We start from the raw sequence: 18,958 nt of genomic DNA, 5'->3' as shown, positions 1-18,958 counted from the left end.
TCACTGAGGAACAGACGCTGCGTGGACTACCTTTCGTCTGGCTCCTAACCTTCGACCTATCTGGCATGGGTGACCCTACCAGGAGCAATTATTATTACTCCCGCCAGCACAGCTCTAGGGGTCATCGGAACGCAGAAGCCCTTCCACCACGTCAAGGTTGTAGTCCGGGGAGGGATTATATATATAATTATATATACAGTGTATACACATATATACCTGTATATATATATATATATGTATGTATTTTCATTATATCTTTATATATGTTCATTCAGTGAATTAGAGAAACATTTTCGTACATGTCATAGATATAGACTAGACCGTTATTCGGTAAGTTTCGATATCTTGCTCGTCGTTGGTAAAAATTGGAGGCTATCGAGATACAGGTATGGACGACGGATTAACTGGCATAGGTGGAATTAAAAATAATTCGGAAGCTTTTAGTGATGCTAGGAGAATCGGAAAGGCTGACGGGAAACATTTCAAGGAGTGTACAGAGAGTCAGGGCATATTTATTGGTAAAGAAATGGAGAAAAATACGAGGAGATATCGTTGGAGGGAACAAATGAGAGAGGAAAGGAAAGAGGACTACATTTTGGACGACGGGAAGCAAAATACATGGAGATAAAAAATTATTAATTGTAGTGAAGGATTTTAAGATATTTGGTGTGGTCTTTGTTGGGGCTTGGAAGTGTAACAGTGTTTAGTCCATTGATCGGTCTCAATTCTGCCTTCAACTACATAACTCCTAGCTACCTTGTTGCAAAATAAATGTTCTTTTTAAGTCAAGTTTCTCCTTCGATCTATCATGATGGGAGCGTTGTTGAATATATATTGGCCCCGGCGATTTATCCGTCGGCTGCGCCGTGCTCGGCGCGCGCGCCCGGGTCTAGGGCTCGGCTCGACGGGCGTTTCGAAGCTCGCGCCCCCCCCAGAGTTTAGTGCGACGGGGGCCCTGGAGATGTCTCCCCGCTCGGAATCGTTCCGCGCTGCGTCCCGAAGTCGTGGGAGTTGAATTGGAGAGTGCCCTGCAGTCGCTGCTAGCAACGAAAACTCCTCTCCTCCCTTGTGTTCCCCGTCCGCCCCCGCACATCTCCTCGCAGTGATTTCTGCTCCTGCTGATAGCAACGAATATATATATATACATACACAAAATCGCGTGCAAAATATTCGATCTTCACTTTTTGAATCTGGTAACTTATTTGGTAGGCAGCCGGCTTGTGTATCAGGACTCGTTGTGTTCGAAAAGTGCTGCGAAGTGCGGAAATTTTGACGAGCGTTTTATTCTCCCCCGACGCCCTCTCGACAGCAGCAGCGGCGCGGAGAGTGTCAATTGTTCCCCCCTACGCAGCTGAGAAGGAGAGTATCGAAAGTTCTCGTCGGATCCTTCGATTCGGTCAAAATAAGTGATCGTTTTGGTGTTGGTCTCGAGTGTTCTAATTGTTCCTTTGGCGTGCACACGGGAGGGCATTTCGATACACATTGAAAGGAGCGTCTTGGTTTTTTAAGTGTCGCCACTCCTGGATATGTTCTAATGAAACAAGGAAATTCGTGTATGCCCCGTCTGACGAAGAAAATGGATTGGTTATACGCTGCACTACTTGCTTCATTCCTCGTATCAGGTATGCTTTCTTTTTAATATCATTAATTTTCTCTTCTCTACTGGATTTTTTTTTCATCTGAGCTTCCGCAGTTTGACATGATGTGGCATTGGTGTTTTCTTTTTGGTGTAGAGTTTATCAGAAATATCGATTGATGTTTTTAATTCGTTGGTCCTTATTTTTTAGGGTAGATTTAATGTTCCGCAAACGCAGCTATATATTTTCCCTGCTTTATGGGTTGTATTACGTAATTGCCATCACCAGTAGGTTCGTCTCTGAAATGTCCTCCCTACTTCATACGCGCAGTTATGATTATCTCGCGTAAATATTATTTAAGGAGAACTTATTGAGCTTGGTGAAATATCAGGTGAGAAATTAATTACGGACAATGATATGGAGTCCCTTTAACTGTTAATTTGTTGGAAAAAAGGAAGGCATATTAGATTACACGGTGCGGGAAAAATATTTACCCAATGATTTTTATTTCCCTTTCGATCGATTTAAAATGGCTATTTTTGAGGGTATCAAGTGCCGGTGGGTCGACACGAGATATAACTAGCTTAAAGTTTTAACGATGCCTTTATCATACTGAAAAGGTGATTTTTCTCAATTGGTGAGCTTGAAATTAATTTAGTAAACTGACAAGAACGTTTTCCTATTACGGAAAGTGAGAATGTTCGGGAACTCTTTTCCGCAGTCGAGAAGGGAAACACTTCGTTGGACGCTTTAATAAGTGTATAGCACCGAAGACAAGGGACGGGATGCAAGGCACCGGCGAAATCTCTTCTCCTTATTCAAGCAGTGACGGCAACTCTTTTCGACGCCTGGATGATGCCGCTTCTGCAAGGGCAAGGAGTGAGATGAGGGCAGCAGGCGAGCGCTCCTAGCCATAACCCTTCTCCCCAGGAGTGAAGACGTCAAGGATTTTTTTCACCGTAGGGATGGAATAAAATGCTTTACAGGGTAGAGTCCCCCCTTCGCTACGCACAAAAAATGAGGATCAAAGGGTCGTAAAAAAAAAAGGCTGACGCCGAGTAACGTCACCGCCCTTCTCTCTTTGTGTGCGTAGATATTTCAAACGCCTGGGTGGATGGCGGAGTCTCCGGAGTGATACGCCATGCGCAGACACCCACACACCCACCCTTGAACGCGGCCCTCCCTGCGGGGCAATCCACTTTTGCTCTGGTGTTATGCCCGCGGCAATATTCGACTGACTCCTTGACAGCATTTTCTTTTTCGAATGAGAGCATTGTAAAATTATCCGATAGTTACGGAGATAAACCGAAAAATATAAACTGGCCATTGGGTACCAAGCTGCCGCTTCCACCAGACCCAGTATTTTGCGGAAGCGATCATGAGATAATGTTGTAACGCCATTGGATGATCCCAATTCTTATAAAAAATAGAGCAAAGTAATTTAAAGTTTTCTTCATAGAAGGTTCAACATTATTATGAACGTATGAGAGTATTCTTACATCATGTGCAAGATTAACTTTTGGTACCATTTTGTAATGTTGCCAATGCGAATGATTTTTCTCGGAATGGGTTTTTCGGTTAACGTTTCGTATGTAAAAGAGTAACGTGCAATGCGTTTCTGATTACTAACTTGAGCATCCATTAGTCCGTCACGGTCGGAAAACTCTCGCTATTTATTGATATCTTATCTTCCAAATGCGCCCTCTGATGTAATTACTTATGCTTAACATTTTTCCTCTTGTACCTTTAACTTTTTCAAACTTGGAGTCCACTTACATAGCGATTGGAAACCCCAGCCCCGCCTTTGAGCGAGCTATTTGTGGGCTTTATTTTGGCAACGCAATAATTTACCTGGTCTCATTACAAAATAGCAATTTTCATGGCCAGCTGCTTAAGTTGAATATGGTCTTCATGCTGACCAGATCAATATGATATGAACGGCTAAATGATTTTACATTATTCGTGTCGCATTAAAGGTGGAATTTTTGATTAATTCCAGGCTCTGATTGAGTTTAGTCCGTTTGGGGAAACAAAGTTTGCCCTCTTGAAAAGCGTACCCAATTGTACTTATAGATTTATAATTTAATTTTTTTATTAAAACCTGCACCACGAAATTTCGCTTAGAATATAGTCCCATGGGAAACCGTCCTTTGACTATTGTTTATCCCTTTGTGCCGTAAGTTAACCTCATCACTCGCATATCCTCCCGTTTACCCCCCCCCACTCCCCATTTCGTGAATTTCCTTGATCATAATGACGTATCCATCCTCAGCGACGCCAGTTATCTCATCATCCGGCCGCCTTATCGCATAATTTTCACTGTCACGGAAACTTCTTGCACATCACTTTAATCCCTGATTTTATTCTGTTGAGTTCGTCCCTTGAGTTAACTCCCGTGTGGAGTGGATGATGAATTGTGCCAGAGATGATAGCCTTATCACGAGCGGGTGGGAGTGGCGTTATGAGATTTCATGCTCGCGAAACGAAAACACGGAAAAGTTTCGGAAGAAACTTCGTCATAGGTATTAAGACCCATGATCAAAGTTTTTCCCCCATCTCTCTCTCCGTGTATCCGACTTCGAATGGCGGTGTGGCATTCACCCGAACCTATTTAGCGCGATGCGCCCCACCAGTTGAAGCGTTCAGGGGAGCCTCGCACACCACCCGCGGCGAGCACACATTTTGCGAGCGAGGTTCGTCTTTATTTCTTTTTTTCTTTTTTGCAGAACAACCTCCCCCGGGGAAACTTCCTCTGCCGACCGAATGGGGGAGGGAGGCTCGTGGTGGAGTGGCGAAAATTTGCACAAAGTTGAAAATTTGCACAAAGTTGAAAATTTTTCGCAGCAGTGTTTTACATGCCCATTTGCCATTTTCCTCCAACCGTTAAATCATCTCGTCAAATGTTTCCCCGGGAAACTACTCTTGCAGCTGTGCCATCATTTTCCAGCCAGCCTCCCTCTTCCCCACATAAAAATGTCCTCCCTCTCCATTGAGCCCACCTCCCCAACCCCCCCCCCTACAGCACAGCCCCCGACCCTCCCCCCACCCCCATTCGCCCCACCCAGCACCAACCCCAACCCACCTCATCCCTTTCTTCGTCAAACGGTCGCTGGAATTATTATTTCCACTGGCGCGAAATCGTGCCAGTGACTGCGCACCGACGCGGGGTCTGGCAGCTAGTCAGTCGGGGGAGAGGAGGGGAGAGGAGTTAGAGGGGGTAGAGGGGTCAGCTTGGGACGAGAGAGGTACGCGAGGGGGGGTGAGAAAGGTTACGTGCTCCCGCAGGGGGGGGGTGTTTGGAGGGTGTCTCCTGTCTCACCTCACAGTGCCACCGCTAAGACATGCGGGAGTGTCGTCAACTACATCGCTTGTCAACTGTTTGCATCACTCGGCTCGCTTTAAATTAAAAATAAAAATGAAAGAAAACCCTTCCGCACCCTATCTCCCCTTCCCTCCTCCCCTGTTCCGCGTCTCTCTCCGCCAACCTCCTCCACACCCCATCCCTCCACCGCCGCCGCCCTCCACTCGACGCACGGAGAGACGTGTTTTCCACTGAAACGCTCCGACAGGGAGAGGGGCGAGGGGGCAGGGGATGAGGGGCGAGAGAGAGAGCGGGGGGCAGGCAGAAAGAGAGTGAGATTGCCACCCTCCCAAATGAATCTCTTCCTGCCTCACTCCTCCTTCGGGATGGTCCTCTCTCGGGTGGGTCGGGGCGGAAGGGAGAGGAGCGGAGTGAGGGACGGGGTTCGCGGGGGAGGGTGGGATCGCTCCCCGCAACGCGTTCTCCCGCTCTCGCATTCGCCCCCGAGTGCCCACGCAGTCGTCTCTCCTTTCCTCTCCCTCCCGCTTTACATCCCTCCACACCCTTTCCGAGTTATTTTTCAGCGTCGTGATTGACGCTAATAATCGCTCACGACATTTACAAAGTGACACGCACTAACCGAGCTCACTCGAGCTTCTTCTTCGCGTGCGGCCGTGTTCAGATCCCTCCCTCTCTCCCTCCCACTCCTTCCCCCTCCCACCCTAACTCAAGCACCCCCGCCGTCACTTTTAAGGGAATTGTGGATCCGATCCGACGGAAGGCGCACGAAGTTCTAGCTTGAGGCTCAGGAAAAGCAGGGGAAGTTTTGATAATCAACGCCCAAGGCAAGGTGTTGTCAGCTATGGGAAGGAAAAATGAAAGACCACTGTATTGGTCGATGCTTCTCCTTGAGGTGCAAAGACGCCAGTTCGATTCCCGCGGGTTCTGCCAACTATTCGATCGGTCGGACTCGATCGGATCAGGACTGAGCCCTTTGCACTTAGTACGGAGGGTAATTGACCCGTAATCCACCTAAGCTATGACTTACGTGTTGCCCTGTGCATGTGTTCGGTTAAAAATAATGTAAACGCTTAAACGGAATACCTTCGAATTCTGACATAAATTGATGGTTAATCAATCTGACATGATTGATTGAATCGCACCTGTCATACCTGGAAGCAAATGTACGGAAATAACCTCGGCATGGAGTTCACACGGCGTTTTCTCTGCCAGCGTCTGTCATTCAGTTAAATAGTTCCCGTTATATTGATGCACGCAAATTATGCCTCATTTGCGCTCATAGGACTAAACCCAATCAACATGCGCTCACTGAACTCCTGCGGTGGTTACCTCATGGTTTTGATTTGTGGCAACTGTAATCACTTTAAAATTTAAGGTGAAAGAGTTAACCCCTCGTCCATGAGCTCGAATTCGGCATAAAATATTTTCCACGAAAGATAGGGGATCATAATGACATTGTTCGACCGCGGTTGGGTCATGTTCGGGTAAAATTATTCTGGTGTGTATTCACCCCCTGCCAAAAACCCTAACAGTGGCTTTCAGGGTATATGTATAAAAAGTAAATTAATAAATAAATTAGTTCAAATTTGAAAATATCTAGGATGACCCCGATGCGTTGAAACTAGTCGTGCCTATTCAAGAAGTTCTCTCGGGTTTCCCACCGGGTCAGGTTGCAGTACATCGACGTTTCGAAGGCTGACTCTGCCATCGTCTTCAGGGTGAAGTCGCCAACACTTCACCCTGAAGACGATGCCAGAGTCAGCCTTCGAAACGTCGGTGTACTGCAACCTGACCCAGTGGGAAACTCGAGAGAACTTCTTGAATACCATACGGCGGGAAAACCTGAGATCCTTCATTATTCGTGCCTAATTACTAATTCAGGGGAGAGATGCATTTCTTTAATTCTATGAACACCTACTTCCTGTCCAGGGTGAGACTGTTAATGCTAAAGGGAAATTGCATTGGGATAAAGCTGAAGGAGTTGGCTTATAAGTGACGTACCTTCTACTGTTATCCGTTGAGGCAGTGGTTGTAATTACTCAGGCGTCTAGACTGATACTGCATTTCCTGCGTACTTGGTCCTCTGGTGAAAGATTCCACAGGGCCGGATTTAAGGGTGTCCGGACTTATTATTTTCTTTTCTCCCTCATCACCCAAGGGTAAGTGGGCAAAGAATTCCAACACGGGTTTGAGTTTCAGTTCTACGTGACCCGTGTTGCTATGGTGGAGGTCCATCGCATTAATGTTTGTGGTTCATTTTAATTCTTTCCAATTTCGTACACCAAAGTGGGTGCAATTAACACTTGTTTTGAACTTAAGTTTCCCACCAGCATATATATGGATTTTAGGCGTCTTTCCCGGGTTTCCAGCGAGTGCTCTTATCCCTTTTCCTCACCTTTTTAAAACCATTTTAATCCCTTATCCTTTACCCCACTTCAGCTGATGTTTGCACCCCTTGCCATGAACCTTTTTGGTGGACCCCGGGGTATTCATGTATTTATAAATGTATAGTTTTGTTTAATACTTAAATTACTTAAAGTCCGCTAAGTCATGGAGGAACCTGTATTTTTTGTAGAATATTAATTTGATTCAAGCGAGAGGATGCTTGAATATTCCCATATGATGTAAATTAGAATCAGCCACAAGAAGAACGGTGTTTACAGATATGCCTGAGTTTTAAACAAAATCCAAGATTTAAGTAATCAAGAAACGATAGAAAAACTACCCCTAATGCAAGCGACGCGTCGCCATGCAAAATGTATGAAACACCATCTTTCAATTTCCGTTCAGGTGCTGCAAGCAGATACGTACGTATTCAAACTTAAATAGTCAACTGTGAACTATAGAAACAAGACGTTATCCCTTCCTCCTGAATATTAAAGTTAAAATGGACAGAAGAAACTTCATAAGTGATTGCGGAGCCATTCAAGCCATTCAATGTTACTTAAGCGGGGAAAGCTCTCTTTAAAATTACTGCGCCTCGCAATGACAGTGAATCGCATTTATTACTTGACGCCATTGTCTTTAATTACGAGCAGAAGAGTGTGGGCAGATTACGCCATGGAAGAAATTACTCCGACTTCACTGGGATTGGAAAATGGACCTCCTCAAAATAGCTAGTAGTAGTAGTAGTAGTAGTTTTTATGGGATGCGACCGACAGCTGAGGTCATTTGCGCCATTAGGGATGGACAGAATAGGATGAAGGGTGGAGAAAAACCCGGCGTCGGCATTAGCCTACTCTTTACGAAGGGCGCCAAGGGGTCAGAAGCTTAACGTCCAATCCGACGGACGGCGTACTCACTCAAAGTGCCCTCCACAAAGCACCTCAAGTAGGGATACCTCTGAAAAATATTCAACACCGACGGGATTTGAACCCCGGCCCTCTGGGTGGGAAGCCAGTAGAAATGAAAATCAAAGGAGGAAGAAGAGAGACGATATATATCTGTGAGACGTGTGAATGTAAACCAGGTCTTCATGCTGGTGAATGCATCCAAAAATATCATACCATGAAAAATTATAGAGTTTAATATGGTTTATCAATCAAGTTATCAATAATTATGTCAAAAAATCCAAATAAATAAGTTTGCATGAAAAGAAACTCCAGTTTTTCATTCTATTGCCACGCTTAGCTAATTTGGGGTATTTAAAAAATTCAATCCCGAGTAGACTAAGGAAATCGAGAAAAAAGCACCCTAGTGCAAAGGGTTAACAACCGCACCATCTCGATCCCGGATCATCCGATCTTGTGAAATGGACTTATTAAGGGCGGTGGATGGGAGATTTTCGAGGATTTGAGACGGCGCAGTCTCTTTATTCGTTTTCATTCTGCATTTTTGTCACCCGATTTGCGAATGTGAGAATTTCCGATTCGTGTAGTTCTGTTTCGTTCCACCCCCCATTTGGCCTCTTTTGTTTCCTCCCGTCCCGTCTGCGCTCCCTCGCCCCTCCATCTCCTACCGGTCTTATCACCCTTGGGCCCCAGTTCTCAACGCACCACGCCTCCTCCCCATTTGCTCGACTTCAATCTTAGATGAGGCCCTTGGGTCACCCGCTAGCACTAGTTCCCACTTCCTCCCACTACTTTCTTCTCCCGGTTGACCTCTCCAATGATTGTTCTTCCGAAGTGGGAAAAAGTTAGAGCTATCACTGTTACAGTTTGTGTTGTGCAGGAAGACATACGCGTGGATGTCAATAATGATTAAAAATGGCTGGATTGAAACCACGTACTGCAAAGGACACAATTTTGTCGCAAAAACCTGAAAAGTTGCCTGCATTCGCCAGTCGATTTCCTCTTTTCTGTACCAATACGGGAAAAAAACTTCCTCAGATAATCCCCCTCGGCTTTTCTAGGAAGAATTTCGTTGATGTTAGGTTAAAGTAACGCAGTGACGGCCATTGGACAGGAGGACAATGGAGACTTGGGCTCTAGGCCACAAACCTCAATCGCGCCCACCCCGGCCGGATTATATCGAGGACTTTGCAGTAACTCCATTTTCTTATACGAGGTGCATTCAAGTTGTGACACTTCCGATTTTTTTAAAATCAGAACGGGAAACAGAAACACATGGTTTGTTTTAAAATAAGCGAGCACTCTTTGTCAATTTGTATGACAAAGAAAGCACACTGAACTGTAACAGGCAGTGGTGAGAGGGGGGCGGACTGTTTTTGATACTTCAAATGGCGATGTTTTCATTAAAAGATCAGCGTGTATTCATTTGATTTAACCATTATGTGTGCTGTGGCACCAATTGAAATCCATCAACAGTTGAGTAAGACGTGTGGTGATGGTGTCATGGAGGTATCTAATGTAAGTTCAAGGGTGCGACACTTGCAAGAAGGCAGGACGTCTTGTGAGAGACCAGAACAAGACAATCTCTGACTCGAACAATCCGGTCGGACGTAATGATCGAGAGAGTGGCGAAAGGTATTTTGGAGAATCGCCGAATGATTGTGTATCACACCGCCTCCAAAGTTGGCATTTCCGTCGGATCTAAGCAGATAATTCTGCATGATGACCTGAAAATGCGACCAGTTTCCTCCAGTTGACTGCCACAAATGCCGACGGACGACTACAAGGCTGTGCGCGTGACATGCGCCAGAGAATGTTTACGTGTGATGACGTTATGAATTAGACTTTCTTTTCATAGGTTGTGACGTCGATTATCATTCTCTATACTCACCTGACCTAGCTCTTAGCAAATTTTAGCTCCTTCCAACGATCAAAGACACTCTCCTTGGCCGCGAATTCATTAGCCGTACTGCTTTTGTGTCAGTGCTTTTCAAGCGATCAAATCACACTCCCAAAGAAGCGTTCACAGCGGTAATGGAAACATGACGTCGACGTAATAAAAACTGTGTGCTGCTGCAGGGAGTTTATGGTCAGATATAGCATAGTTTTAAAGTTTTTGTGTTGATGATTAGTAAGAAAAAGGTAGGTGTTGCAAGTTGAATTCACCTCATACTATGCTGCCTCAGATCCTCGTAAATCTGGCATCCACCGCTCTGAGTAAGTGCAATTCGCGTTTCGCGAGATCCGTATTACAAATCCCAGTGAATTAGGTGTGATTTATTTTATGCGTAGCCTGCCCACAATCTTCTGCTCGTAATTAATAGCACGCGTGGGAATTAATTAATGTGATTCTCTGTCCTTGCAAAACGCAGTAATTTTAAAGAGAGCTTTCACTGTTTAAGTGACAAGGAACGGCTTGAATGGCTCCCTAATCGCTTGTGAAGATGCTTCTCTTAGTTTTAACCATGAAAACTAATGGGAAGCGATAACTTATTGTTTGTTTAAGTCATAATTCACTATTTTAATTTGAATGCTTTCGCACCAGCTTCCATCGCCTCAAAGGAAGTTGAAATATAGTAAGGCGTTTCAAACATTTTGCGTGGTGACGCGTCGCTTGTATTAGAGTTAGTTTTTACATCGTTTCTTGATTATTTTAATCTTGGGCTTTGTTTGAAATATAGGAATATCTGTAATCACCGTTCTTCTTGTGACTTATTTAAATTTAAATTGGGTAAGAATATTTTATCATTCCCTCTCTTAAATCAGTGTAATTTCCTACAAAAATGCAAATTCCTGCATGACTTAGTGCAATCAATTTGTGTTTAAAGGGTTAGATAAAACTATAAATTTGGAACTACACCCACATGACCCCAGGGTCCACCAAAAAGGTGCATGGCAGGGGGTGCAAACATCAGGTGAAATGGGGTAAGGGATAGAAAGGGTTTTAAAAAGGTGAGGCAAAGGGATAAAAGCACTCGCTAGAAACCCGAGACAGACGCCCAAAATCCATGTATATGCTGGTGGGAAACTTAAGATCCAAACAAGTGTTAATTGCACCCACTTTGGTGTACGAAATTTGAAAGAATAAGAATGCACCAGAAACATTAATGCGATAGACCTCCACCACAACAACATGGGTCACGCAGGACTGAAACTCGAACTCGTGTTCGATTTATTTGCCCTCTCACTCGGGCAAAGGATGGTGAGGGGGGAAAAAATTGGAATTCGGATGGGAATATGTTTGCATCCTCTTGTTTGAATCGGTATAATTTTCTGCAAAAAATGCAAATTCTTGCATAACGTATTGGACTTACCCTTGTAGTGTACATGAACGTTCTAGTAATCAATTTAGTTACTGCAATTCACTTGCTATTTTAACATATCAGCAACCATAAAGGAAAACTACTGATGACATTATTGGCCAGCTCGACCATTGGGAACTATCGCTTAGGAAGTAACTGCTTGCGAGTTTGGTTTCCATGGAGATGGAATCGACTGAACTTTCAAGATTAAATAACATTTATAATCTCTCCAAATTAGTGTTGTTCAATTTTGGAATTTAAAGTTCGGAACCCCCAAGGCATCCTGACACACGAAATTTTATTGGTTGGCATATTTCATGACAAGCATGTTACATCAGTTAATTATGCGCACATTCTAACAATTTTTCGAAAAACTCTGAACCTTGAGCATCCATCATATGGAGATAACAAACAGTTTTTCCAGGAAACCATCAAGGGGTTGAACGATACAGCTTTTCTCTTCGAGGGAAAGAATTGATGCACGTGAATGCACAATTTTTTTTACTTTGTATATTTTATCCACTTTTTGTTGGAGCGCTGGCGAATGTCTCTTACGAGTCACTCTCAGAATAGCTTGAGACATATACGACCGTGGGTTCATTGCATGACAGCATCACCTCTATACCCTATGCGTAATTCTTACCGGTGACATTTGGTGTGCTTCTAACCAAGTGAGTTTTAGACCAAATAATGGAGAGGTCACTCTCTATGAGGACTAGTATTTCTTTTACTAAATGTAGTTGGTCCATCCTTACTTTTTGAAAATGATTTTACTTCATAGTTGCCACGAAAGATAACAAGAGGAAAATTACCTGAACCCAAATTGGGATTGAATGATGACCGTAAAATGCTCGATTGCATTGAAGAAAATGCGTTAAAATCATAACAAACTTCGATATTTCCAGTTTCATATTCAGTTAAATACATCGATTTCCATGTACTGTAGAATATTATGATTTTCAGGTACGGACGTATATATTCTTGTTAATAATAATGATTTTCGAATCATTTTCCTGAAAGATCAATAATGCTCCGTCGCTGACCGTTTCTTAACTGCGCTTTCTCGTTTATTTTTTCTTTAATTCAGTGGTGAATTTAAATTTTCCTCCTCAAACAATTTCCATTGTCATAGTTAGGGAATTATACATATAAGCTATCACGTGTTTTCTGAAGCTCATACAGATGACTCTTATTTCATTTTCAAGCCATTGCTCGTCATTTTTATAAACTTTCCCTCATATAATTGGTTGTAGATATTTTAAAAAGCTATTGGCCGATTTTCCTCCACTAATTATTGATAAGAGTTTTGTTTTTTGAGGGTCCTGGAATACATATTCTAATGTTTACTCATATTTTTCACTCAAGGCGTAACTTCTTCCCGAAAGCGATTCCTTCCTTGATTCGAGGGACTTGTCCGACATATATGATTTAAAACTATTGAATTTTTGTAATAGGTAGCGACATTACATGTAGCGCGTTAGTTGCAATGAACACATGTATTAATGGCAGAACAGCTCTAGCTAATGCGATATTAAATTGTAAAACACTGCGGCAGATACCGATTGAGTAACTTTTAACGGAGTCATCTGTTTAATGACCATCGCAATACAACAATTGTTGATGCCTCTTTAGCCTAACTGGCTGAAACACTCGGCCGGACATGGAGGGATGTGGGCACGAATCCCTATCTAGGTGTGATGTCAAAAGGTAAAATACCTATATGAACCAGAGGCGAAATGTCATTGCAAATACCAGGCCAGAGAAGAGTAGTTGCTCTAAAATCCTTCATGCAACTGGAGTAAGAGAGAGAAACCTAAATTTTAAAAAGACAGGTAAAATGAGAAACAAAGAGGAATATAAACGAGTGAAAGAGGATAGGTGCATAAGAAATACTCTATGAAAAAGAAAATATTGATATATCGGGCTTCTTTTAGAACTTAATACAGGGAAAAGTAAAGGATTTATCTATGAGAATGATAAGTAAATATACCCAAGGATGATTATAAGACGAGAGTATCATCCGTAAGAAAGAATATTGACATATTTGTAAAAGTAAAATTGGATGGCTGAAGTAAATCGTTGTTTGGTTTCCAAGAATTTATTGACACAATTGTATATTATTGGCACATTCAAATCCTTCTGGAAATGTTGTTCCTATAATCTTGGACCCAACCAATCGGCATAAATTGCGGCAGTGTTGGAATCCCTTTGAGCATCACGCCGTGTTGCCAGATTGAGTTCATGGCCCTCGATATCAGACTTCCCTTAGGTCATGGCTAACTCCACTGGCCCCGTGTCTTGAGTGAATTACCGGGAGGAGGGGTGAGGCGCTAAACCTCTCGGGTTAATCGCATCGCAGAAACTTCTATCGCAAGAAATGTTCTTCTCCCTGAAGATAGGATTCCGCTTGAGATGCTTCAGAGAGTCTGGCATGTCAGAGGGTATTAGCGCATTTAAAATGATTAATATCGGTCAAGTGCTTTTAGGGGGCAATATTTCTGGTGGACATTACCCCCTCAAATGTGCTCGAAACTTATTTCTTTGCATTTAATAATTTTAAGATATTAAGCAGTCATCATTCGAGATAAATTTCGGTTATATTTCCTCTGTTAAAGGAATGGGTATTATCTGAATCATGCATTCTACAACTCACCGGTTTCCTTGCTATTCGGGTGATTGTGTTTGAATTAACTTGTTCTGTGTTTAACCTTGGAAAATCAGTCAATCAGTCATAAATTGGCACTCTTAGCCATATTTTCATTTAAAAAAAAACCTTGTTTACCTTTTGGGAGTGCGATAGTCAATATTTATACCTGTAGCCTAGCAACGGCGTTGACAAATCAACTTTTCTTTCGACACTATTACGTTAAAGACCCAATGGTATTGTAAGGTTGTGGAAAGTTAGCTCAGGAATACTTATTTATAGCAGGACTAAACTGTTACCATCACAGTGAGATTACGTTGCCTACTTTCATAGTTACAAAATTTTGAAGCATTAATGGTGTGATGAAAATTTAATCATCCGTCTAATGGTAAGCCCATTAAAAAAAAGTTAGTTTAGCCCTTAAATTACAATGCTGGAGATTTAAAACGTGTGTCAGTCGACACGGAGTGGTTCCATCTCGTATAATGCATTGATGCATTGCGACTTTTTTTTCCGCTAGGTCTCAATGGTCAGGTGTCATGATACCATAAATATTGAAATTTGACGGTTTATTTGTAATATTTGCTGATTCGTTTTGACTTTTTTGGCAATGAGACAGACGTAGGGAAATGCACCGAAACTTTTCAAGAGATCTACTTAATGGTCAGACAACCACATCAGCATTATGTGGCTTCAAAAAGAATCCTTGAAAAAATTTTAATTTAAAGTTTTGAAGTTCAACATAATAATTAATTAGTAAACAAACAGGTAACTATTAAAAATGAAATTGAAAAAATAATGCCCCTCAACACTGTGGTAACAACTGACAAGAGGAACTAGTACTATCATAATCATATCGGGAATCATTCACTATCATACGATTCCGACCCTAAATGGGTGAACTTGAAGATTTTGCTGAAAGGAAACGTCTTTTTGGCAATTGTCTACAAAACGTTAAATTTCAAACGGATCTTATTAAATTAATGCCAAAGTACCCTGGCGTTCTTAAAACCTTGTAAATATTATTTCAGATAAAAGCAAACGGATTTACGGCTTTATTTTATTCATTCATAGGAAAAATAATTGACTGCAAGAAAAGTTGAAAGAAAAAAATAATCATTCCGTGGCTTCGATGACTTTGTTTCAAATTTATGGAGTATTAAGTCCGATTTTGAAATTTGAAAACTCGTTGTAAAATCAAAGAGTTCACCAGAATAATAGTACCCAACAGATGATTTTGGTAAATCACTCGTGAGCATTGCCAATTACGGCGATGTAATTGAGCGAGGAACCAGCTTACAATTGTATTTTTTTCCTTTAATATTTTATCGCCTAGCAAAACACAATTAAAAGCGCTTGAGGATATTTCATCAGCCCATGTATGCATTAACTTAAAATACATGCGCGCCACCTTTGCGGAATTTATTATACATGCTCGCTTGATCCCGGAAGCGGGTCGGATGAAATAAGGGTATAAATGAATTCAATTTCGTACAGGATTCCATGAAGTCATCCCAAAAACTCTTCCTAACCTCTCATTTCACTCCCTTTCAATATCCTCTATCGTATCTCTCTCGCCCCTCCCCTCCCCTCCTCCCCCCCTAGTTCCCCTTTCTCTCTTTCTTTCTTCCCCTCACTGTTTTCTCCTTCCTTTTCCTCCTGTACAAAGAGCAGCTCCAGTCCTCTAAGGCCGTTATCCCGTCTCCTCCCACGCGCCCTCCCTAAATGCTATTTTTCTCCCTCCCCCCAGCTCCCCGTTCCTCCTTATAAGCAGTCTTTTGAGACCCCCCCCCCCTTCGTATCTCTTGGCTCGTGGAGGCGGTTCGGAGAGGGACGGGAATAAGAGGAGAAAGGGCTTCATGAAGAAAGACGACCCGCTGAGGCGCTTTAATGACAAATTGGAAACGTGTGCGTGTATGTGCCTTGGGAGACAGGCCGTGATGAATCAATTGGTGGAGGAGTTAAGGGTAAAAATCCTCATTTTCTCCCGTCGTCCCCAGGGTATTACCATTTAGCAGCACTGTGCCGACGGAAAGACAAACGGCTCTCACCCCGCGTAAGGGCTTCGTCCTTACTCACGTGGTCCGTAGAAGAATGTATCGTTGTCGAATGAAGTAATTGACACATTTCAAGCCGGAAGAATGAATAAAATAAAAGTTCTTGACCCTAATTTAATAATTACGACGACAAGTTTTATGACACCGGCTGTTTTGAAAGAATTCAATTCGTTTCAGCCGGGCGGGCAACATTTTATTCTTTTTGTGTTTTCCAAATCGCTCGGGTTATTTTTGAGCTCATCGCCCATTAGGAGGAGTTTGCTTTTGGGGTGGAGAAGCAGAGACATTGCAAAACCGTTTAAAAGACGAAAAAAGAAGACCGAAACTCATCGGATAGGATATGAAAACGGTAGCGTGTGTATATAAGTATATATATATATATATATATATATATATATATATATATATATATATACACACATATATGTATGGGTAGAGCGTTGGACTGCTGACCGGAGGGTCCCGGGTTCGATTCCCGGGCTAGGCACTCGGGGCACCTGCAGCTCCACCCAAGCTGAAATGATTTTTTTCGGGTACCAGGTCTTCCTGGGAAACCATAACCGGCACAGGGAAAGGCACTGGCCCCCATACCCTGATGTGTGAATTTCACAAGCCGTATAGGGCTTAGTACCGGGTCACCTAATAAACCGACCTTCGGGTTGATTACTGTGTTTATGGTTTTTTTTATGTGTGTATGTATGTATATATATATATATATACACACACACACACACATATATATATATATATATATATATATATATATATATATATATATATTTTGTGGGTTGTTACTGAGTTTTTTTGTCAAATTGGCCTCCAAGTTTCTCCGGCTGCTGCTGTTCCATCTCGCCGTAAGCGAACGACGTTTCATGGCATCGAGACATTGCATCCATAGGCCAACATTAGCTGGAATCCGCGGCTTCCTGGCCGCCGAACGCGTGAACCACCGAGCGAACATAGGAATCGTAATGATCACAGGTGTAGGTAGCATGTGAATGAAGAGAGAACCTTCGGCAGATAGGAAAAGGCAGGAAAATTATACGTTGTAATTTTTCTTTCATGAATGCCATTTGAACAATTCAAGTTCTGTAAATATCAGCACTAAAAAGAAGACACTTTTGAGATGTGATATCAGTATTTATGAGCTGCCTCTCAATCGTGATGAATGTAAACGATTTTGTTTATTCCACTTCAAGTCGTGCGGATTTTCAGTCGTCAAACTCACTTGATGAGTGTATGGTCGTGCCATAGATGGATGGATTGCACGCGGTGAATATGTCCCGATGCATCCAACGCGTCGTTTCTTAAACAAGTGAGTGCGTCTGCGATTTACCCTACTTTGCATCTACGCACCTTAGGTTATTTTAAAGGGAAAAAGCGGTACTCTGGAGATTATAAAAATTGTTCGAATCACTACGTTAGCGCAATCAATTTGAAGGCCGCCTTTTGAGAAGAAGCAATCGAATTAACAACTCTTTCGGCAACAATTTCAGAGATTGAAAATCATTCGCCTTCACCGGAATTCGAACCCGGTTTCCTCAATGTCCGGTCGAATGCTTTAGCCAGTTAAGCAATCGAGGCGTCCTCTGAAACTCTGAAATGATCCGGGTTCGAATTCCGGTCAAGGGGATTGATTTTTACGCTCTGAAATTGTTGCATTGAAATGCACATTAGCGGATGACTCAGTTGAAAGTCACTGTTGCGGCAACTCCCGCAGTTTCTTTCGAATCTCTTTTGGCTCCGAATTAGTATTCATTTAAAATCATAATTTATCTCGTAATCAAATGGCATTGTTGCACATGGTACAGTAACAAACGATTTAAAACTCATGATTTATCCTTTTTTAATGGCTTTAAGACTAACGTATTGAAAGGACAACTCTTGATAAAAATTCTCATATAACTTAGCGTTGAGTTTGTTATGAAAAACAGAAATTTTAAAATTGTAATTTAGCTGTAAACATAAATTTTCTCTTTTTTCGGGCCATTTATCAATTCGTGGAGAAACTGATGGCAAGAAAATTTCTTACCTGAATTCCAAACACTACCATGTCCTGTAAAACTTACGAATGTGATCTAAAAAAATCAATGAGCACATACACCACTTTAAATACGTACCGTGTGGATTTATTTCCTATTAAGGGGAAAACACGAATAGGTAAGAGTAGCTTTTCAAAACTGCGCTGTTGGCCTCGAATCAAATGGTGCCGTTGGGATAAATTTTGATCTCCCGGCCTTTACATAAAAAGCTCTATCGACCAAGAGTCTCGACTGTCACGGGAGGATTCCATGGACCTATTTTGAAAAACATCCGAAAATTTGTCTTGGGCCATCGTGCTGTTTGAGTGCTTTTTCCAACAGTCACTCGTTTCCTTGAACGTTTTATTATTACGTGTAAGAGAATGAAAATGTACGGCTTGTCTACACTCTGATCTTCAGTGACATATTTGTTCGCAACAAATTATGTTGGCCCTTGAGTGCCCAAGTAATGCGCTACTGAATGTTGCTTGGAATATAGAACACACGGGTACTTAATAGACACTGAAAACCATTCACCAAGGCTTGCTTTATCATGGCCTTGTATCATTATCTATAGTGCTTGATAAAACAGGATCTCCAAAACATTTGATAAGTGGCAAGATTCACTTGCGATTCATTTCAACAGCATATTTCATTTCTACCATAAATTCGCTGAACAGAGGTTATTGGAACCACCTCATCGATTCGTTAAATAATACTGCAGATCCTAACTTACCAGTAAAAT

The 18,958-nt window shown here is 42.3% G+C and overlaps 1 protein-coding gene across 1 annotated transcript in view; it reads left to right on the top strand.

Annotated features, from left to right (window-relative positions):
* The first annotated feature begins 1,004 nt into the window (after window positions 1-1,004).
* LOC139687250 (neural cell adhesion molecule 1-like) overlaps window positions 1,005-18,958 on the top strand; it is a 614,029-nt gene continuing 596,075 nt past the window's right edge. The window contains exon 1 of the mRNA XM_071584386.1: window positions 1,005-1,622. Coding sequence (XP_071440487.1) covers window positions 1,535-1,622 — 88 coding nt within the window. The 5' untranslated portion in view covers window positions 1,005-1,534. The remainder of the gene's footprint in view (window positions 1,623-18,958) is intronic.

The sequence above is a fragment of the Hetaerina americana genome, unplaced genomic scaffold (genome assembly GCF_022747635.1).
Source record: "Hetaerina americana unplaced genomic scaffold, ioHetAmer1.1.p SCAF_18, whole genome shotgun sequence".
In the NCBI taxonomy this organism is placed as follows: Eukaryota; Metazoa; Arthropoda; class Insecta; order Odonata; family Calopterygidae; genus Hetaerina; species Hetaerina americana.
The sequence above is the reverse complement of the archived record's forward strand: the minus strand, read 5'-3'. Positions and strand labels throughout refer to the sequence as shown.